The sequence below is a fragment of the Anopheles arabiensis genome, chromosome 3, assembly GCF_016920715.1.
Source record: "Anopheles arabiensis isolate DONGOLA chromosome 3, AaraD3, whole genome shotgun sequence".
Taxonomy (NCBI): domain Eukaryota; kingdom Metazoa; phylum Arthropoda; class Insecta; order Diptera; family Culicidae; genus Anopheles; species Anopheles arabiensis.
The window spans coordinates 62,378,803-62,402,049 of NC_053518.1; the positions used below are offsets into that span (position 1 = coordinate 62,378,803).

Genomic DNA, 23,247 nt, shown 5'->3' on the forward strand with positions numbered 1-23,247 from the left:
TTCTCTCGCACGCTCCCCACATGACGTATCGATAACCTGACGTGGGGACACGAGGTTATCGGGTCAAAGTGCGTTTCGGAACGCAAGCGCAATCTTTCGAAACGCATTCGAAAGATGCTGTTCAAAACCGGTGACCGTTTCGCCGTTGACGGTTTCGAATCTCATCGATTTACATGACCAACTTATGTGGAGCTTATTAAATTTGATGGCTACATTGACCGTTACATACACTGTAACTTGCTACGAAGCAGTTTTTTCTACTATGCCCTTGCTCGTGAGTGTGATAAAACTCTAAACTATGTTAAAAGACATATTTTTTTATTAGTTTAACTGCAATTAAAATTGCCAGTTTTGGTGAGCTTATTGTTCATTAAACTACGGAGAGTTCTACGGTTCTTAGGCATGCAGTACTAGAACGCCGTGGAAGACGTAGAATACGTGCTGTTCCTCTGTCCACGATTCAACCAGGCCCTTACTGAGATGCAGCAGCGGTGCCGTTCCTAACTAATGATGGATAACATTGTGCCGGAGATGTGTGCCAGTCGAGAAACATGGGAGGCCGTCCGCGCGGCAGCCAGGACAATTTTCACCACTCTCCAAGTAAGGTGCAATGTGGAGAGTCCACAAACTGTAAGGTGGCGTAAACGGCAAGGGGACGCAAATGGTGGTCCTTTAGACCTTCGGCAACTACCACTTTCGCAAGGGCTACAATAAGCTGAAAAGCGACTAACAGAAGTTCTTCCATTCTTTTCTTATCCTTTCAGTTTTTTTCTCATTATTTTCTTAGTTTATAATTCCTTATTCTTTTCTTAGTTTATATTTTCTTATTATACTCCTCCTTCGCCTTCCTTTCTCTTCTTCTTCTTTGGCACAACAACCGATGTCGGTCAAGGCCTGCCTGTACTCACTAGTGCAGTTAAGTGAGCTTGGCTTTCAGTGACTTATTGTTACCATAGCAGCATAGTCAGTCCTACATATGGGGGAACGATCTATTCTGCACCTCACCATGTAATGCAGTCTCAACTAGCATCAATGAATGTTTGGATATTCGTGGCAGATGTGCGTCAATAATCTGGGTGCACCACACGAACGACCCTGCAAGAAGTAATACGCATCACAGCGCATCGGCAGCTTTGGATAGATCGAGAAGTGGTTTAGTGTGTCGCATCGGATTCTTAACCCGCTTCACGAGTTTTGGGTCACGATAAATCTCATATAACTCATCTTGGGGAGAAGAATGTTCTACCATTCTACCTCTTAAGATGAGTACCTTTTGAAGATTCACTCTCCAACTACAAAAAAGGAATACAGTTGTTTCGATGGTTATCGCTGTTGGGTTGAGTTTTACGCTTCTCTTTTTTGCCGTACATTGTACATTGTTATCTCTTAGAGTGGTTGTGTTGAATCGAGGTGTTGTTGAAGCCATATTTTAAGTAGCACTAGGCTAAGAAAAACTAAGAACTAGCAATCAAAAAAACATGCCATACAAATATGCTTTAATTACAGGATACAATGTTTTTTTAGTTAAACTTGAAATATACAATCTAAAATAATTGTATACAAAAGCGTACTAATTGTACACATTAAGGCCCATAAGGCGGACTGATCGAATCGTAATCGTCCAGACCAGGGGTTTCCCAACTACAGCCCGTGGGTCCGCGATGACTGTGTAAACCTTAAATAGCTTTCTTTTCTGACTAATTAATCAAAATTTAAATTTTTACTACTGAAAGACGAAAATCAAGATTCAATAAACAAAAGCTGTAGAAATTTGGTATATTCAATAAGTATTTTCTTAATCAAACAAGATTTGAACTGCCACTCATTATGAATGTAGAGTCAAAATGGACACCAAGAACTGAAGCAATGTGGCCCGCCACTCGACACTTGATTGTGAAGCAATGTGGCCCGCCACTCGACACTTGATTGTGAAGCAATGTGGCCCGCAAACTGAAAAAATTGGATACTCCTGGTCCGGTTTGGATTAAGAGAATCCGGAAGGGTTTCCCATTACTGGAAACGATAGAGTTTGGAGGCCTTACTTTGGGTAGGTGGACATTTACAAACTCTTGAAACGTGAAGTTGATAAATGTTGGAAGTGTATATATTCCGACAGCCCGGTTGAATGTAATCCGCCATGATCGGTGGTGGTTTTATTTGTGCTGATCGGAGGTTGTCGGTATGTTACATTTGGTTCCGGCTTAGATGTTTGGTCTGATACTGCTTTGGGGTACGATGCAGAAACTGTGTTTCAATTGTTAAGTGTTGATCTACCTTTTCCTACGCTATGATTTTGACTATGCGTACATTATTATCAATAAGGCATCCAATTTGATTGAAAGATTTAGCATTTGATTAACATAAAGACTTCCTCGATATTGAACAATTGAGAGTTCCTTAATGATCATAAACTAGCACCATAAACTAACGAAATATAGCTATAAAATAACTCTGTGCTCAAAATCTTATCAACGTACACACACTGTATGATTGCTAAAAAATGCACGGGAGCCGCAGAGTAAATGTGCGATACTGCAACAGGCAACTGCTTGTGGGATCCAGGAGAACCAGGGAAATCTTACAAATAAAACCAGCTCTTGCCCTTGTTCATCTCTATTACTCAGCAGACTGATTGGCCCTGGGGTAATTTGCCAATTGTTGCACACCACCCAATTATTGCACACTGCCTATAAATTGTTGTTTATCCAAATATTTATAACACATTGGTGAAAGCCAGCATTTTTCCTTTAATGTTGAGTATTTCTGCCGCATATTCTACTAATTATTTTTTTTAAACGAGCACTTTTTCGATTTTTTAATCACAAATAAAAATATGTCGACTGATTTTGACCAAAACGAATAGATTTCTTAGCTAAACCGCTAAGAATTTTACTTCACTAAATTATGTATATTTCGCTCTATGAACCACTTAAACTGTATATTTTGATTTAAATCGATTCGAATCGAACAATTTGGTTGCAAAAATGTGAACTTTTTGTAGAAAACACTTATTTTAATCCACTGTTTAATCAGTGGCGGATTGAGGGTATCGGGGGCCCTAGGCGATAAGACAAGTTGAAGCCCCCTGTAAATAGTAAATGGTGTTTTAAAGGGAGAGGTGAGGGGGGGGGGGTGTTAGTACTGGCATTGAACTTGGGAGAGATGGAACTTGAAATACCGTCGGGGGGACCCTACGATAATCAGTCACAGGCACTCACAGGCGTGGAGAGGGGGGAGGGTGCAAATGATTCGCCATCCTCGGGGCCCCAACGTCCATCCTTCCGGGGGCCCTTGTCCCTAGTACTCTGTTCATACGGCATACATGTAATACATACGGCATACTATAAATTAGCGATCTACGGGGACCCCAAATCGGAGGGGACCCAGGCGACCGCCTAGTCCGCCTTCCGTTAGATCCGCCACTGTGTTTAATAATTGGAACAAAGAGAGTACTTCGATCCTATTTATTGCACAGACCAAAGCCTCCTTTTTTCACCGTGCTATTATTTTGACATTATTTTGTTTATAATTGGCGTCCAGTGGCAGGTGCAAGTTCGCTACTTATTTTGCAGAATTCCGGCTTGAACCAAGGACAAACGTGTAATGAAACAGCGTTTCGTATTGCCCTAAACACTTGGAGAAAGCACATTTTATCGGCTGGTGGACGCTGAAACTTCCGGTGGTTGGTTTATATGGCTGCTCCTGTCCGACCTGTGCATTAATGTCGCCGATAACGATCTTCACATCATGTTTTGGACAGCGGTCGTAAACCCTCTCCAGCTGCGTATAGAAGATGCGGACTGTGCACTTTAATAATTCTCAGGTTGAAGAATCTGTCACAAATCCTCAACCTGCACATCCGTTCATTGACCGGCCACCACCCGATCACTCTCTGCTGCATCGCACCCAGCACCATGAGCAGTACCGAGCTCGCGCGTCTCTGCGCCGCTCTAGTAGATCGTGCAGTTGCTACGGCCTTTCCAGCATACCGCCTGAAGTGCTACTATTTCGAGCGCAATTCGGGTCTTCACATCCGATGAGAGGGATTTGCAGTTCCATGTCCCGAGCTTCCTATCATAAGTCCTTTTTCGGTGCGTGGGTCTGAATCGATTGGTCCGATATGGTACTGCTTCTCGTTGACTTTTCGTTGCAATACATTTTTTGCGAGGGTGGCTTGCAAGGCCTCTCCCCTAACCCCCAGTCTCGTCGTAGGGCCTACGCTCGCTGGCTCTTTAGAGTCCTGCAGCGAGCCAAAACTAGAGAAACCAGTGTAGCCCTTCGGGATAAGGCATACGCTGGCGGGGAGCCGCTCCTAACATGGAGACCAGTCACTCCCAGAGTCATGGAGAACAATCATCTACCCCTTCTCTCAATTGAACCATGCAACCCATCCGCTCAAGGGGTTGGGTTTCCCGTATTCCCAACCTTGGATAATTGAGAAACATGTTACTGTTCTGTACGACGGGGACGTATTGAGTAGGAGTTGGGTTTGGATAGCCTACACTCTTAAAATGATTTGCCGATTCTCGGTTAAAAAAAAACGAGATTTGCACAACTGAGATCTCGGCTATCATAGCCTTATTAAATCTGTTTAACCGAAAATCTCTAATAATGGGGGCCTTCACGATTCTAGTTAGTTTTTTGTATGGAGTTTGACAGTTGGAGGCTGAAATCATGTAAACAATCCATACAAAACCACACAAAAAACTAGCCTGCGATTTTCAGTCTAGAAAATTTTAGCCTAAAAGCTAGAATTAGATTCGAGTACCTGCTCGAAAACACGGTGTTGTTTACATTTATCCCAAGGTGCATTAAAAAGATCAGGTGGTGGAATCTGGAATCAAAGTGTATGTAGTCCAAGTGGTTTCATAGCATTTTTTCATAACCAATTTTGAACATCACTTTTTGACAGAACGAGTGAAAACTTTTGCTCCAACGAGCTTTCTGGAGGTTTGACTAATACTCTAAAATACTCTTACAATCTTCATTCAGAAGCAGAAGCGATAAACATCAGCCTTCTAAATTCATACACCTTGGGATAAGCCCACCTGTATATTATACACAATTAGATAGCTGCTCGAAAACTGCTATACAATGCAAACAGCTGACAGGCTGAAATTTCAGCCTACGAATTTCAAACGGAAAGGGCCCCAATGACCAATGACAGAATACGTGTATAACTGAGATTTCGGTTTGGGAAAACTGAAATATCAATAAACTGGAAGATTGTCGGATATCGCTAGCAATTGTTTTTATAGCCTAAAACTGTTGCATCGTTTTAATGGCATGTAACAATAGCACTCAACGTCCGGTAACATCGATTTATTCTGGATAGAAACATTTATTTGTAAGTACAGCATATAAGAAGCTTCCACTGCTGCAGCTCTTAGCACCAGTTGTTTTCGCAAATATTACAAATTCATCACAAGTTGTAATCGAAAATATGAAAAAATAAGTATATATTACGTGAAAGATCGTAGTATCTTACATAATGTAGTTCCTGAATGTGAAATTTTTGCTGCATTGATACTATGATTCGATCAAACTTTGTTTCCTTTGCACACGATGTAAACAACAAGACGAATGACAGATCGATTACCGAATCTCGACAAACAAAATAATTAAACCGAGATATCGGTCATTTTGACAATTGAGATCGGTGACAGCATCGTTAAAGAACGAGCTTGGTAAACCATTTTGCCGTGATTTAAAAAAATAAAGTCAACTGAAGTAAAAAATAAAGTCAACTGAATTTTCGGTTATTTGTAAAACTCGTTGTCGACAATTGTGAAATTTTAACTGAGATATCAGTAAATAGGGCTATAGCTGATTGATTTCGGCAATATTTTTAACTGAGCTCATGAAATATTGTTTATTGTGTATGTTAACCTGCTTCGGATCCACCCCGTTTCAGCGAGATATTACTCCAACACTGCCAACAGAGCAAATATAAGTTTCTGTTTCGAACAAGTAATTTCAAAACTCTTTGTTTTTATGCAGGAGACATTCTTAGCAGTTGTGTTTCAATACGATCCCATTGTAATTTCCTCAATAAATCATATTACTCAGGTTCAGAATCCTTGAAGTACATTGGAATCTTTTGTTGTGGTAGTTATCAACGTGAGTGAGTGTGCACTCGACTTCAACTTTGTAAAACTAAAGAATTTTCGCAACACATGTTTATAGAAACTATACCCCAATGAGTTCATCATTATCATCTTTGATCGGCTGTACTACTGGCACTAGGTACTAGGTCTGGTGGTACAGTCATCAACTCGTATGACGTAACAACATACCCATCATGGGTTCAAATCCCGAATAGACCGTGCCCCCATACGTAGGACTGACTATCCTGCTATGGTAACAATAAGTCACTGAAAGCCAAGCTCATTTCACCAAGTGGGTACAGGCAGGCCTTGACCAACAGCGGTTGCTTTGCCAAAGAAGAAGAAGAAGAAGAAGACTACTGGAAAAAGTCAATGAAATATGGGGCATCCAGTCAACGGGAAAGAGATCGGGCTGGTTGATAGAAGAAGTTTTTTTTAATTTAAGTTAAAAATACAGTATCCGTCATATTTTTGCAGGTTGTGTTAACTTTTTCTAGATAATCTATGTATCAAATGAGCTAAATTTGAGTGAGATACCACAGATAGTAAAGTAAAAACCCATCGACATAGAAAACCTTCACAAACTGAACTTTTACTGAGCCTTGAATTCAACTGAATTTTTTTTAGCTGAAGATTCAGTAATCCTTTCAGTAAAAATAATATTTTCTGAATCATTCAGTAATTTTGGGTGCTCACCAAAATGACAGCTTGTTTATAGAAATCATAGTTATGCCATTAGCATATTACTGAAAAGTTTATTATTATTGAAAAGTGAAATATTTATTCCAAATTAAGTATTTTATTGATGCGCAGCGATTGGCAGTCTCTCAATTTATGTTCATCCATGTTTTATGATGTATAATACAGTTTTTAAACTGTATTTTGCCGCAACAAGTTATGGTAGTTCAGTAAGCGCTCACAGACTCAACGAAATTTCATCAGGCACTGTTAATTGTAGCAAATATTTGACACACCAACACCAACACCAACACTGTCAATTGTTTGAAATTAGTCCCGTAAGCCGAAATTTCATCTGAAATTTCACCAGGGTGTCTGTAAGCGCCTACCAAAATCAACTTTTTTTCACATCACAAGCAAGCGAGCACCGCATGGATTTGTGTGGATGTTCTGACTAACAGGTCTATTTGACAGAATGATTTTCTGCATTTTCTGATTGACTGATTTGACGCTTATTTTGCTGATTATCAGTAAAATGCGTATTACTGAAATGCATCCAGCAAATTATTTCACTGAAAACAAAATCAGTAAAAACATTACCTTTATGCTCAAAATCAGTTAAATATTCTATTACTGAACCGTTTCAGTAAAAAACTTTACTGATGTCGGATGACAAAATTTGCTGGGTAGCAACGTTCCAGCTGTATTTGGAAAACGAAATGATCAATCCGATTGACGTTGTCTCGAATCACGACTGTGCATCTGTTGTTTTGTCACACTTCAAGTGCAGTGTTGTCGTTAAATTCGTCTAGACTCTAGAAACTTCATTACGCCACACTCAAATAATACGTTGTACAAAAAAAAATATATGTACATCGATGACATTTTTATACAGTACGGTAGAAAGCAAACGCTATTCCTTCCTGAAAGTAGTATAGAAAAGATTCAATGAAATGTTTTTATCGAACACCACATTTGCTATTGACTTACATGTTCCTCTTCCTTCTGTGCTTCCAAATGTCTAGGACAACACACAATTGCTCTGCTACTGCAGTAAAATATTGGTAAACTTTTTCCAGCTCTTTTCGATATATTGGGACAGTTTATATGGCTTACGCAAGTACCTGTCGCACCATCTGGGTAAGAACATTCGTCCGATGTTTTTAAGAATGGAAAAACGTAGCCCAGAGATTTTTGCAATGGTGTATCTAGAACTGAGTGGACCCAGGCATTGTATGCATACACATACAGACCGAGCGCTTGATCTCCGAAGCCACAGTTTTCCCCATGCATGTACAACCCCAGCAAGTATTTTTTATCATTATGATACCAAAATACAGCTGAACCTGGGTGTGCCTCGCAGCTACCCGGAACAAGCGTATGATTATTCTGTAGACACATATGTTCAGGATGCAATCCTTTCAAAAGTCGAGAATGATGCTCTTCCGACGGGTTGCATTCGTAACTGAACCGCACGTTAAGTCCATGGACGGCAAAGAACTTGTTATCTGTAAAATAAAATAAAATGTATGATCATATGCTGTTCGATAAATTATTTCAATTCTGCTTACTTTTTGATTGGTCGCCATTGATCACACTAGCGTACAATGTTATTTTATCATGTTTTGAATAATATGGTGCTATTTCGATAGGAGTAACAGATGCTTCCGAGACAAGTTTTAAAATGGCTATATTACTGTAGAGAGAATCGTCCGAGTAGTCGGGATGAATAATGATATCTCGGATCGCAATGAATGACCCATCGGCTAAAACTACTCTGGAAGTATAAGACCTGTAAAGAGATCATTAGATTAGCACGATTTATCGAAACCGTCATCGATGAGTTTCCAACCTACTACTCACATTAAATTGCTCGCACACTGTGCCAATGTGATCACGGCATCTTTTCTTATCAATACTCCTGCACAAATCTTTGTGTGAGGCGCATCGGGGTGGCTGTGAATGGATACCGTGGTGTCAACAGCGATGTTTGGCTCGAATAATTTTGTGTTGTTATTTTGACGTCGATATTCTAAATGGCGCTTGGCACAAATCAACGGCTCAAACGATACATCTGCCCCTTCCTCGCGCATGATTTTGGATATCCAGTCAACAAATTTGGACAGTTTGCTAAATCCATGTAGTCTATGTAAACCATTAATCGGAGCAAACGAGGCACTTCCAATAACAAATGGAACAATGTGGTTATCATAAATTAAATCCACATAAACTAGTCCACCTTTCCACCGCTAAAAATATAGGAATAATGAGCAAAATAAAACCATAGGGTAATGCAAATATTTTCGAGGAAAGTGATTTCAATGTTTGGTACAAAAACCCAAAGAAGAGTACTATGCGTTTCGGCATAGCTATACATACCCAGTGTTCTTCGAATTCGTAAAAGACACACATCTGATGTACTGTAAGTGAGAATCCAGTGAGTACCGAGATATAATTGAGGTATGGTTGACATTTTTCGGCATTTTTTAGTGTGATCCTCGTGGTCTGCACTATAGATTTTGTGTCTGCAAACAATCGGAGAAGAAATGTTAAACAAACGTGCCGAATGTAAAAGCTTTTAGTGTTCGATCGGCAAATTGATACCTATAAAAAATAAAAGATCGTCCAATTAGTAGTAGTAGTGCTTTTTCTTTTGACATACTGTGTCGTCTCCTCATATTCTCGTTGTAGAAAATTCAGAAGCCATTAGGAACATTAACTGGTATCGAAATAATCTTAGAGACGTCTGTAAAAGATCATGACATATTGAATGCAATACAACCTGCAATTATGTGATCATTTAAGCATTGGTGAAGGTACAGTACTGTTGCTATGTTCGATACATTATGGATTATGCTATTGTTCTTTTAACATTTTTTGGAGAAAAAAATGAAGCAAAAGAAAACCCTTTGAAAGAAATCTAAATGCAATGCTGTAACTCTCGTTGCTTGTAAACGAGTACAGTTTTGCCCGACACTGCTCGTAATAGGTGAGCGCGCTTTTACAGATTTGATCGAAGTTATATGCTGGTATGGGTTATGGGTGCATGTAAGTGTTTGAGGGCAAATAATCTTCGCTTGCAACAATTCGTAATAATTTTGTCAATTGTGGACAAATTTGAAGAGAAAACCTTCTACGGATTTAAAGTTGCTGAACTGATGCAACATAAAATTATATTATTTACGATTGCTATTTCTTCATTCGATTTTAATCTATGCTAATTGGCATTCAGCTATCAAGATGCAGTAATCAAAATTTCTGTCCAAAAACAACACTTTCCAAGTTCATTATCCTTGTTAGTTCCTGGTTTTAGCACTCATGACAACTATTTTTAAGTAGTTCTCATCTGCCGTGTGACATTGTAATAAATATATATGATATATTTAGTTTTGTAGTGAAATTATGAAATGAATTTTAAATTCAATGAAGTTTGAATTGATGAAAGGAAAGTAAAACTCTACGGTTCTAGGATTTACCTACCAAAAAATTCATTTGTTCCAATCAATTTAACATTGGCAATGTTTATATTATCATCCAACCATAGACAGGCCGGTACAACAGTTGATTGTATACTTAACAGAAATTGGGAAAATGAGCATTGATTTTTTAAGACAAAACAGTGATTATACTCTTACTTCACGTTTGCCGCGAGCTTCAATAATCCAATATCATAATTTTTTTTACGTGCGTTGTACATAGGGTGAATAATAATTTTTGAGACATTAACGAATTCTCCATGGACTGATACAGAAGTGCTGCAAAATATTGCAAACGTAAAAAAAAATATTTGTATAATAAATTAGTTTCATGAATGACAAACATTATTATTTATGATTTTTGATAAACTACCTGGAGTGTAGACAGTGCGCTGATCCAACGACAAAATTTTCAGACAGCAATACCACTAGGCAACCACGTCCTCCAGCACCAAGTGCTACAGGAACTATATGTGGAAACTCCAGCTGCAATCCTTCTTTGTCGTCTGCAGTTGCATGAGAAACTTCATGCCTCTTATGTCGTTTTAAAATGTTTTCTTGTTTTAATCCTGATATAGACTTCAATATTAAGCACCTTTATAAGAATGATCTTTTGGTCAATTAATTACCTTTAATAGCTTCATGTTTGAGATCGTTACGCCAGTAAGCGTCAGAGTCTAACAAAAAAAATATAATGAATTGTAAGAATCGCCAAGAATACTTTTCATAGACTGAAACTTACAATGCAGTGTTGTAACTAAAATTAAAACACTTATAAACACACAAATGTACGCTGTCATCTTCAAGATGAGGCACAAGCCAGACTGATTGATAATTCATCGCGTTCGTTGAGACGTACGTGTTATTTTTAGTTAAACGTACCAAGCATCTGATAGTAAAACCTTTGATCACCTTTGAATGAGAGATGTGATCATTATGCTAGACCTACGCCACAGAACAGCTGGGTGTTCTCGCGAATATGGACTGAATTTCGAGTACGATTAACTAACCATCGTTATCATGGACTGAGAGAGAAAGAACACTCTTGTTTCTATTGTGGTTAGCAGCATCGGTCTCATTTCGGATCGCCGTACACTGATCACCTACTGGACTATAAATAACACTCGTCTAAGCAGCAGTGATGGATTTAGAGCAACGGTCTTCATCCGGAGGGTATTTTTTTTTTTTTGGAAATTTGGAAATGTCAATAACAAAAGAATGTCAATTGTACATAATTTTTTTACGAATAAACTTCTTGGTTAAAATATCTTTTAAATTAATATTAACTTGTTGGTTTACACTGTAGAACTTGCATCAATTGGTGGAACGAAATTGGTCTACCAAAAAAAAAAAGGGGTTGTGTAGGGGGGTGTTACGAGTAACGAGCGGCCTACTCCGCGATTTTTGGTTTGGGGAGGGGAAGGAAGGGTACCAGAAGGCTATCGGTGGAAACCACTGAGTAACCTTGGTGAAAGGGTAGGGGGAAACCGAAGGCGACCAGCGGGCAAGCCACTTGATCAACCCAGGGGAAAGGGTAGGAAGGGAACCAAAAATAACAGCGCAGAACCGCAGAACACCGAAGAACGTGTGCAAGTGTCAACCTTTGGCTACCCGCTAAGGACCTTAGGCGATTTGCACACTAGATGATGCGAGAATAGAGAAATTCAAAGAAAATCAAGCTTCTAATCGTTGCTGTGTGTTAATCTCTCAATTCAATTTATTTTACAAATGGTTGTGTACTAATCGTCGTCGTGCTGCTGTAGCGATGCGTAAACATTACAAGATTACAAGATTACACAATTACAAATGGTGGGACGCATTACATACGTGGAACGTTTAGTGTCAACACGCATGGCGACGGACAGACAACGCCATCTGTCGGCGCGTAGCGAGAGAAAGTGTAACGCGGGTTGCATACTCATTCGTCAACATGCTGCCACCTTAAAATTGCCAAATTTTAACTAGTCTTGCTTAGGCAACACGCAAATTCCCGTTACTGGTCTAGTGACTTTAGTTCCCTTTCCTGTGTATAGAGAGACTACCCTAACGGTGCCGTCCTTTCCTGGATAAACCTCAACTACACGAGCTAATGGCCAGCGACTAGATGGAATGTTGTCTTCCTTAATGATGACTAATGTTCCGGGAGTAATACAATCATTTTTTGATTGAAACCATTTTGATCTAGTTTGCAACTGCTGCAAATATTCGCGATGCCACCTATCCCAAAATCGACGCGACAATTGTTGCACGTGTCCCCAATGGGTCAGCCGATTCGCTGGAAGCTGTGTCGTATCGATGTCCGGAATTTGAAGCAACGGTGCACCAACCAAGAAATGGCCCGGAGTGAGCGCCGATACATCGCTTGGGTCATCCGTCAGCGGCGTGATGGGGCGAGAGTTCAGGCAGCATTCGATGTTCGCCAATAGCGTCGCCATGTCTTCGAACGACAGCGAGGAGCTGCCCAACACACGCAGAAGATGATGCTTCGTAGACCGCACGGCTGCTTCCCACAACCCACCAAAATGGGGAGCTCGAGGGGGGATGAACTTCCAGGTGATGCCCTTCTCCAGGGTCCACGATTGCACGGCTGTCTGGTAATCATCGGAACGAAACAGTTTATATAAACTGTTGAGCTGGTTGCTGGCTCCCTTGAAGTTTGTGCCATTATCGGAATGAAGCTCGGCTGGAAGCCCGCGTCGAGCCACGAAACGTCTAAGCGCAGCGATGAAGGCATCTGTGGTGAGATCTGAGACCAATTCAATGTGAACGGCTCGAGTGACGAAACAAACAAAAATACAAACATATGCTTTGGTTGCCACAGCTCGTTTGTGTGGGCCCTTAACAAAAACAGGTCCACAATAGTCAATACCACTCACGGAAAACGGTCGTGCTGCTACTACTCTTCCGACTGGAAGATCACCCATCAGTAGTTCGGTTGAAACTGGACGTGCTCGAAAACATTTAAAACATTGATGATACATTTTCCGAGCCACGTTTCGACCACCGACTACCCAATAACGTTGACGACTGTAGCTCAACATCAACTGGGGACCGGCATGTTCCAACAACAGATGATAGTATTTCATCAACAGGGTTGCCAACGGGTGGTTTCCGGGAATGATTAGCGGGTGTTTGGCCTCAGTTTGCAGGGACGAATTTTCCAAACGCCCGCCAACGCGGATGATTTCATCGACTCCTAACTGCGGGTGCAGCCTCTTTAGTTTTGACGATGCTGAAACTGGCTCCTTTCGTTGAAGGGATTTCAATTCTTCCTGAAAGCAATCGCGTTGAGCAAGACGACACAGAGCTTCTTCCGCTTGCTTCAGGTCGGCTGTCGTCAAACCCTTGCGGTCATAATTGCGTCGATGAGAACAGCGATTAAGGAATTGCACGCAATAGCCCATTATTCGCCGTAGTTTTGAGAATGAGGAATAGAGCGAAAATATAACGTGTGGTTCAGGTGCTGTTACTGTGCAAGCGATAGCGGATGATCTCTTCTCAATTGCGATGGTTTGATTACCGGAAGTTATTGCTGATTTGGGCCATTCATTTTCTGGCGAACATATCCATGCTGGACCCTGCCACCATAATGAATTGTTCAACAATTCGCCTGTCAAACAGCCTCGAGATGCCAAATCTGCCGGGTTGTCTATCCCTGGTATGTGACGCCATGTGCACCCGTCGGTCAACTGCTGGATTTGTGACACACGGTTTGCTACAAATGGTTTCCAACAGCTGGGTGGAGACTGAAGCCAATGTATTACCGTTGTTGAGTCCGACCAAAATAGTACCGGACCGCTGATGTCTATCGCCTTTTTTATGCGTTCGTAAAGTTGTGCTGCTAGGTGTGCCCCACACAATTCCAACCTAGCTATGGAATGCTTACTATTGAGTGGAGCAACCTTTGTCTTCGATGTGAGAAGTTGCATTGTTGCTCTTTCATTCGACAATTGGCTTCGAACATAGCAACATGCAGCGTAGCCCTTCTCAGACGCATCACAAAAGAAATGAAGGTGTGCTTCTGCAGGGAATGTTCCATACACCACTCGTGGAACTTTTACCTCTCTAAGGTAAATTAGTTGAGAATGAAACTCAACCCAATCTCTTTGCAGCTGAGCTGGTAGCTCATCGTCCCATCCAACTGGCTGCTGTTTGTCGGTTTGAAGACTCCATATTAGTTGCATGAATTGCTTGGCTAAGGCCTTTATGGGATCTACAATTCCCAATGGATCGTAGATGCGAGCAATGGAGGACAATATGCTCCGCTTTGTTATCCTTTCTGGCATTGGATGATCTGCCACCTTGAAAGATAACACATCTGATGACGGATCCCAAACGAGTCCGAGTGTTGCTAAGACTCCTTTGCCGTCAATCTCTTTATTTTTGCTTGACGCTAAATCTTGTAAGTCGACGCCTATAAGAGAGAGGTCGCTGGTTGGATGCCCATTTACGTAATGAAAATCCTCCTTTAGCGTAGAGGAGGTTCATCTGAAACTGCAGCTCTCGTGCCTCTTCTATTGATTTGTCACCAGAGACAAAATCGTCTACGTAAAAATCGTGTTCTCGTGATGCTGCTATGGGAAACTCTTCTTTGTGGTCTTCCCTTGTCTGCTGCAGAGTTCGTACCGCCAGGAATGGTGCCGCCGCAGTACCATACGTGACTGTATTTAGCTCGAACTCTTCTATCGGATCTGACGGTGATGATCGCCACAAAATACGCTGCAACTTGCGATCGTCAGGGTGTATCCATACCTGGCGATACGACATCTGACATCTGCTGTCAAAGCCACTTGATGGGTTCTAAATCGCAGCAAGATCGACGCACCGTCCTGTTGCAATGTTGGACCCACCATCATAGTATCATTCAGTGACACTCCTGTCGACGTTTTGCTGGAAGCGTCGAACACTACTCGACATTTCGTGGTTGTACTATCTGCCTTAAACACGGGGTGATGAGGCAGATAGTAACACTCTGATGTCGTTCGATCTGAGACCACCTTGCTCATGTGGCCCAGGTGTAAATACTCATCCATGAACTCAGTATACGCCTTTCGCGTTTCGGGTTCTCGTTCTAACCGACGCTCGATGGCTAAAAACCGCCGTAATGCGATCATTCGCGATTCACCCATCCGCCCAATCATGTCTGGTTTGCGTGGAAGCTTCACAATGTATTTACCACTCTCATCCCTAGTCGTCGTTTCCATGTAAAACCGTTCACATGCAGCTTCTTCAACACTCCAACTAGGTTTCTCGCTTAAGTCTTCGATGGTGAAGAAACGTTTCATGAGTGTTTCAAGAGACATCGTAGCAGTAGCACACATTGTGGGTGGCGATGCTATTTGAGCGGGTGCGTTGCCACTAATCACCCATCCAAACTTTGTCTCTTGAAGTATAGGACGGTTTGTACCGAGGGACAGTTTTCGATCCAGCAGAAACTCATAAAAATATTCCGCTCCTAAAATTATATCTATGGGCCCAGGACGATGAAAGGTAGGATCAGCTAGCGTATATTCTACTGGTATATTGAACTCGCTTAAGTCGAGCTGATAAGCTGGCAAGTCTGATGCCGGTTTGGAAATCACAAGTAACTCAATGGCGAAAGTTTCTGTGCTATAATGTGGACGTATTGTTGCGTTAACTGAATGTCGCACATTTATTCCAGTGCTGCCACCAACGCCTAATAGCGGAATATTTACTAATTTACGCGGCAGTCTTAATCTCTGCGCTAGTTCGCCGGCAATGAAATTAGACTGAGCTCCACTGTCTAATAAGGCTCGTGCTTGGTGCTCAATACCACTGCTATCTACGATATTTAGTATGACCGTTGATAATAGCACTGTCGATTGCATTCGTGCATTGAGAATGGTTTGTGGTGAGCTGATGTGGGTGGCACTGGAAGTGGAAGGCAGCGGCTCAAGTGGGATTTCTGTTACACCTGTATCCAAATGTACAAGTGTATGATGCCTTTGTTGGCACTGTCTGCACACCCATTTAGATGGACACTTTTTTGACGAGTGTCCCGACCCAAGACAGTTGAAACACATGTTTAGTTCCCTTGCTCTTTCTCGTCTCGTTGCTACAGGCAATGCTAGAAACTCCGGGCATTTATTTATATAGTGTGGCTGTTTTTTGCAGATCTTGCAGTTCTGTATTGTGCTACTATAAACCTTTGACATTGCTGGTTTAGCCTTGCCCTTGTCCTCTGTTCCACATTGCTCTAGCACGTCACATTGTCGAGTGATGAATTTAAGGATGGCAAATAGTTCGGGAAACTCCTTGTGCTCGAGTGTTCGCTCGCAAAGTTTTCTTGTTTCCGAATCGAGACAGGAAATCAAAATGTGCGTAATTATTTTATTGCTTAAGTTACCAATTGGATGCTTCATGTAGACGAGAGCATCTACATGCGTTGAGCATGTTTCAACCAATTCACGCAACCCTTTAGCCGATTCGCGTGTTAATGGCTTTAGTTTGAGCAATCCACTAATGTGGTGCTCTATGATAACCCGTGGGTTTTCAAACCGCTCTTCTAGCAGTTTCCACGCCGAGGCAAAATTGTTAGAAGCAATCACACTTGCACTTATGACGCCTGCCGCCTTTCCCACCAGTGCTTTGTTTAAATGATGCAGCTTCACTGCATCTGAATCACATGACCGATTCATCAGGTCCATAAACATGGCCTTAAATTTTGTCCACTGTTGGTATGAACCATCAAAAGTGGGCATCGGAATCGAAAGGTGTTGGCCTGCTGACGGAAGTACAGGCGAAATGGAGGTGGTTGGTGTGCTTGGTGGCGACTCAATTGCAAACGATTCAAGTGCTACTTCTATCACAGTAGCAAACTTTCTGAAGCTTTCATCGTGCTTTAAATCATTTTCTGCGTCAGGGGGGAGTTGTTCTAATATTTGATTGAACACTCCACGTTGAGAATTTTTCAATTTACTCAATTCCCGTAAATTTACTCGACTGATGGCTGCTGTAAGATTAGCAGCCTTTAACTCAGATTCGATTTGAGTAACGCTTCGCAAGAGTGCCTGGTGTTTCAGTCGTAACACCTTCAAAATGGTGACCTTCTCTTGGATTTCTTCTTCGGAAAATCCCTTGAAACCCTGGGACTCCATCGAAGCATCGTCTGCAGGTGATGTCGCCATTTTGGTTTCGCGAAGGAAGGGTACGTCGAGTTTGTTTCACTCCCAGGTAGGTGAATGTAATAAGGTTCGTGTACTTACCGATGTGGAGCCACAACGTACCTGGCTGTGCTCCGACCACCGGCTAATTGACGCCCTGTAGCACCGAGGAGAAGCTACAACACTCCTGGTTGCGCTTCGGCCTACGGCTGCTGGACGATGAGGCTGCAGACACCGATGCGAAGCCACAACACGCCTGGTTGTGCTTCGATCACCGGCTGGCTGGCGAGCGATCCGGGAAGCACCGAGGAGAAGCTACAACACGCCTGGTTGCGCTTCGGCCTGCGGCTGCTGGACGAGGAGGCTGCAGACACCGATGTGAAGCGACAACACGCCTGGTTGTGCTTCGATCACCGGCTGGCTGGCACGCGATCCGGGAAGCACCGAGGAGAAGCTACAACACGCCTGGTTGCGCTTCGGCCTGCGGCTGCTGGACGAGGAGGCTGCAGACACCGATGTGAAGCCACAACACGCCTGGTTGTGCTTCGATCACCGGCTGGCTGGCGAGCGATCCAGGAAGCACCGAGGAGAAGCTACAACACGCCTGGTTGCACTTCGGCCTACGGCTGCTGGACGAGGAGGCTGCAGACACCGATGTGAAGCGACAACACGCCTGGTTGTGTTTCGATCACCGGCTGGCTGGCACGCGATCCGGGAAGCACCGAGGAGAAGCTACAACACGCCTGGTTGCGCTTCTGCCTGCGGCTGCTGGGAGAACTCACACACTTGCACTAACTCACACGCGGTTCACTTCGGTTTTCGACGGATCACACGCGACTAACTTTCGGTTTCCGTATCCGGTATTCGGGATCCGGTTCGAAGGACCAAATGTAGGGGGGTGTTACGAGTAACGAGCGGCCTACTCCGCGATTTTTGGTTTGGGGAGGGGAAGGAAGGGTACCAGAAGGCTATCGGTGGAAACCACTGAGTAACCTTGGTGAAAGGGTAGGGGGAAACCGAAGGCGACCAGCGGGCAAGCCACTTGATCAACCCAGGGGACAGGGTAGGAAGGGAACCAAAAATAACAGCGCAGAACCGTTGCATACTCATTCGTCAACAGGTTGCGAAGCGTTACATTTCAACTATAAACTTTTTTCTCGATTTCGAACGTAGCCTTTTTGCTCTTATAATCTCTGTAGTTTGTCTCAGCAGCAGTGGCAGCTTGAGTGTGTCGGGGGTCCTAAGTGGTAAAATAAGTGGGGGCCCCTATCGAGCACTGAGGCTCTCGATGAGAATACTGTAAACACTGTTGTATATGCTGGACCATCCACGGAGCCCCAAAATCGACGGGGTCCTCAGTCCACTTACCGTTAAATCCGCCACTGCTCAGTAGAACCTACTGCACCAGGAAGATAGAGAAAGTACATGATGCATAATCTGCTTCGTGTCTGAGATTTAGAGGAGGATGAACGATTGGGAGCCAACGTAACGCTCTCACCATTTTCTTAGCCTGCATCTTGTCAGTCGGGTCCGGATTGCTCCAAACGGCTCCGACTTTGAAATGTTACTTCTTCGATGCCGATTGGAGTCACTCCTGATTTTTTCGTAGTAATACCATCATCAAACATCAGTCAATATCCAATATGTACGACTTATTTAAAGCCAAGTTGAAGTTATATATTCTGTGGTTGGTGTTTAAATGCGCTAAATTTATTTAAGTTCTGATTTTCTCTTACATAATACTATTAATTTGCTGACCGTGTATAGGTCAGCTAACTGGAAATATGAGAGACATAGTTATAGAGACTTTGAGCATTTGAGCTTCAAGCTATTCTGAGCTGAGCTATTCTGTTAATATGTGGGTGGCTGTGATTGTTATTCCACAGTAGCTGCAAAGATGTAAGGTTTGTTTTTTTCTGATATGTAGTCATGGGTTTACCGAGTGCGACCAGTGTGAAGCCTGGATAGAACTCGTTGGTCTCTGGTAGATAGGGTATCTTTCCAAGGTAATGTATTAGTTTTAATTTTTCTTAGATGTGGTTGCCTTAGGTCGTGCCATTATTTTTCCCAATTCAGGCGACTAATATTTCGACCCAAATAACAAAATCACTTTTGGAGAGAAAGTTGGAGTTGGGGGTTTTAATCAGCTAATATTTGCAAGTTTGTCGGCTTTTTTGTTGCCCATAATGCCTTGTTGGCTTGGGACCGAGCAAAGCAGATGATCGAAGATGTTGAAAATGTAGCTATTTCTTCAAGGCTTTTAATGTGAGAATCTTTAGATCTGCCATTTTCTAGAGCACTTAAGACGCTTGCACTCTCCGTGAATAGAACATTGTTTTTATCTTCTCGTAATCCTTCTTCTGCAGCGATGGAAAAGGCTATTGCTTCTGCTGAAAATATTGAGGTGTATTTAGAAAGTTTGATGACACATTCGTCTATAGAAGATCAAAATCCTCACCCAGCTTCGTTATTTGCAACCGATTCTGTCATCATGATGATAATTGATGATAATTGATATATGATGAAAATTGTGGTAAGTTGTGTTCAGTTTTTAGTGTTTGTTTTAGTTGTAATTGTTGTGTTTACGCATGATCTGAATTTGAGCATTACTGCCCAATCTATTTTAGATGGTATTGAATCCCAGCGTCGGTGTCCAATGTGAGGTAATTTTATGATTTGAGGCAAACTTAGGTTATTTGATATCTGAGGTTATTTGTTGAAGTTCATTGTTAACTCTTTGTATGAAGGAGTGTGCTTGTATATTTTTTTCTTGCTGCTGCAGCTGTTATCTGTTGTAGGATGACATGTTTGAGTGGGAGTAATCCGCTTTCGCATAGTTTAGCGTCGGTAGGCCTTGTCATAAAAGCTCCGGTGGTGAATTTTATGGCGTTGTGATAAGATGGTGCTAACGTTTTTGTTAAGTTATCTGTTGCTAATGATGTAGAAATCGATTCTATGAGGGATTACATGCTTTATTAAAAATATAGTGGGTGATAGAATGGCCCCTTGTGGGACACCATTTTATAATTTATGAAGAGTGGATTGTGTTGATCCTAAAAGAACTCTAAAGTATCAATCTGTATCGAAGTTTTGAATGTATGCTGAGAAACGACCACCAAATCCCCAGTTGGCGAGTTGTTTTAGAATATATTAGTTGAATGTATGACATCTAGGGAATTTGTGAGTTGTTCAGGTGTGCCACAGGGTAGTAACCTTGGAGTCTTGCTGTTTTCTCTATTTTTCAATGACGTTACTACTGTAGTAACGAAATCTGAATGTTTATTGTATGCGGACGATCTTAGACTTTTTTTTCCAGTGAGGTGTTTTGGTGATTGTCTTGTCCTGCAAGCATCGATCGACTCTTTTTCCGACTGGTGTCTGAACAACGACCTACAAATTTCTGTTGGTAAATGTTTTTCCATGTCGTTTCACCGTTTTAATTGTCCAATAGTGTTTAACTACTGCATCTCCGGTACACAATTACAAGGACACAGTGCAGTTAAAGTCTTAGGAGTTACTCTTGACCGTAAACTTGACTTTCATGTACACCATAACGAAATTATTAATAGAGCGAACAAAATGCTAGGATTTATACGCAGGCAGTCGAGAAAATTCTCCGACCCACATTGTCTTGTCGCACTCTACAAATCACTAGTCAGATCCATCTTAGAATACTCCTCAGTAGTTTGGTGCCCATCGTCGTTATTATGGTCGAATAAGATTGAGTCAGTGCAGAAAAAATTCACCCGTTTGGTCTTACGGTTCACACCCTGGCGTAACGTAGCAGCGAGACCTAGTTATCATGCCAGGTGTTTAATTTTTGGACTCGAGTCTCTCGCTACTCGTCGCGAAACGGCGCAAACCTTGTTCATGAAAAAAATCATCCTAGGAGGGATAGATTCACCGGACCTTTTAGCTTTTTCCACGTACCTGCTCGGATTTTAAGAAACTTTAGGCTACTAAGAGTTGACCAAACTAGACGTGCATATAGCGATAATGAACCTTTGACTGCGATGGCTATCAGATTTAATGCTCATTATGACTCTTTTGACTGGAATTCCCTAAGTTATCCTGTTTTTCTTGCTGTGATACTCTGTGTTTTTTATTTTGTGCTGATGTTACATTGTACCGTGATGCTTTATGTTATTATAAGTTTAGTTTATAAGATCCGTGATAAGGCCAATGATGGCCAATCACTTAACATTTACAAATAAACAAATAAACAAATATCGTGTCTCCTGGTTAGGTCGAAGGCTTTTGACAAATAATGGCAATTTTCCTGTTTTGCTTGTGAAATAAGTTCCTCTAATTGTTTAAAATAGGTTCCGATACCACGGCCACCTTTAAATTTCGTTAATAATATGTATTAAAGGTTCTATTCATAATAGCTAATCGATTCATGTCATGAAAGTATATGTTATTCGAATGAAAAATAGATATGGAAAATTTTAGGTTCAAATCATGATCCGTAACTGGCGTAGGAACATACTCCATAATTTTATATAAAAATTTTGTAGATTTTGCAGTATTAAATGACGCATTGTGGGTAACGAAATGTAAAAAATTTTATTAATTTTGGCTAATTTTCACGCGGCGCCAGATTTTAACGGTATTGTGGCACGATAAGCTACTAAAACTCCACAAGACAGGGAAAGGTCGAAAAGAATAGGTAGTGCAATGCAAAAAAAAAAAAAAATAATAGCATATTTTAGAGCTTCAAGTCTAGTGTGAAAGCACTGATAGCGCATCTTTGACATCGAATTTTTGTACATTAAAGATCAATCCGGGGAAAATTATTGCGAAAATAAATATATACTCAAGAATAATAAACACAACTTTAATTTGCGATATGTATTTAACCAAAATTATTATGATTACCTTGATACAATGATGTAAAATTGGTCCCTTAAAACATAAAACAGAATTTTAGAAGTTATATAATCGTTTTGTGAAACATTTTGCAGCAAACCAACATTAGAGCGGTTGATAGAAAATGTTATTTCCTTAAAGATAAAAACACAAAGTTAGATTAAATAATGTAGTTGACATACGCTACTTACATGTTCCGCTTCCAGTTGTGTTTCAGAATCTGAGAGACAGCAAACTACTGCTCTGTTCTTGCAGTAGAATATTGGCAAATTATTTTCCATCCGTTGGCGCACATTCGGACAGCTCGTTTGGTTCACACATGTACCTCTCCTTCCATTTGCATACGAGCATACATCTGATAGATTCAAGAAAGGATCGATGTACTCGCGTGACTTGCTTGATGGTGAATTTATCACCGAGTTGATCCATAGATTATGCTCATAAATGTAAAGACCGATTGCTTGTTCTCCAAAGCCACAGTGTCCCCCATCCATGTATAACCTTAGCAAGTATTTTGTTCCATATCGCTCCCAAAACACAGGTGAACCTGGGTGTGCCTTGCAGCTTCCTGGAACAAGTGAATACTCGCTTTGGAGACACAAATGCTCCGGCTGCAACCCTTCTGAGAGAAGAGCGCGTTGCTCGTCAGACGGGATGCATTCGTGACTGAACTTGAGTGAAAGTCCATTGACGGAGAAGTACCGATAATCTGTAGAAAAAATGTGTGATTAAACATAGAATGTGACATTTGTTTAAATGAGCTTGCCTTTTGATCCGTCAGTAGCGTACAAAGATATTTTGTTATATTTGGAGTGAATTGCTGCTATTTGAGCGGGAGTAATAGATGCTTCCGACACAAGCTTTAATATCGCTATATTATAGTAGCACCTATCCTTGCAAAATTGTTCAATGCATCGCTAGCCAATGGCTACTTTCCCAAAGCATGGAGGAAATCTTGGATGGTTCCTATTTACAAAAAGGGCGACAGGACAG

At 41.6% G+C, this 23,247-nt stretch overlaps 1 protein-coding gene across 1 annotated transcript; it reads right to left on the reverse strand.

Moving 5' to 3' along the window:
- Positions 1-6,781: 6,781 nt before the first annotated feature.
- Positions 6,782-11,381, reverse strand: LOC120902511. The gene is made up of 10 exons (XM_040311323.1): positions 11,004-11,381; positions 10,891-10,938; positions 10,635-10,830; positions 10,421-10,540; positions 10,266-10,357; positions 9,165-9,310; positions 8,649-9,034; positions 8,357-8,577; positions 7,776-8,293; positions 6,782-7,708 (listed from the first exon to the last, which is right to left on the reverse strand). Exons 1-10 carry the CDS (start codon positions 11,059-11,061, stop codon positions 7,673-7,675), a joined length of 1,821 nt encoding a protein of 606 aa, XP_040167257.1. The 5' UTR covers positions 11,062-11,381; the 3' UTR covers positions 6,782-7,672.
- Positions 11,382-23,247: the final 11,866 nt, after the last annotated feature.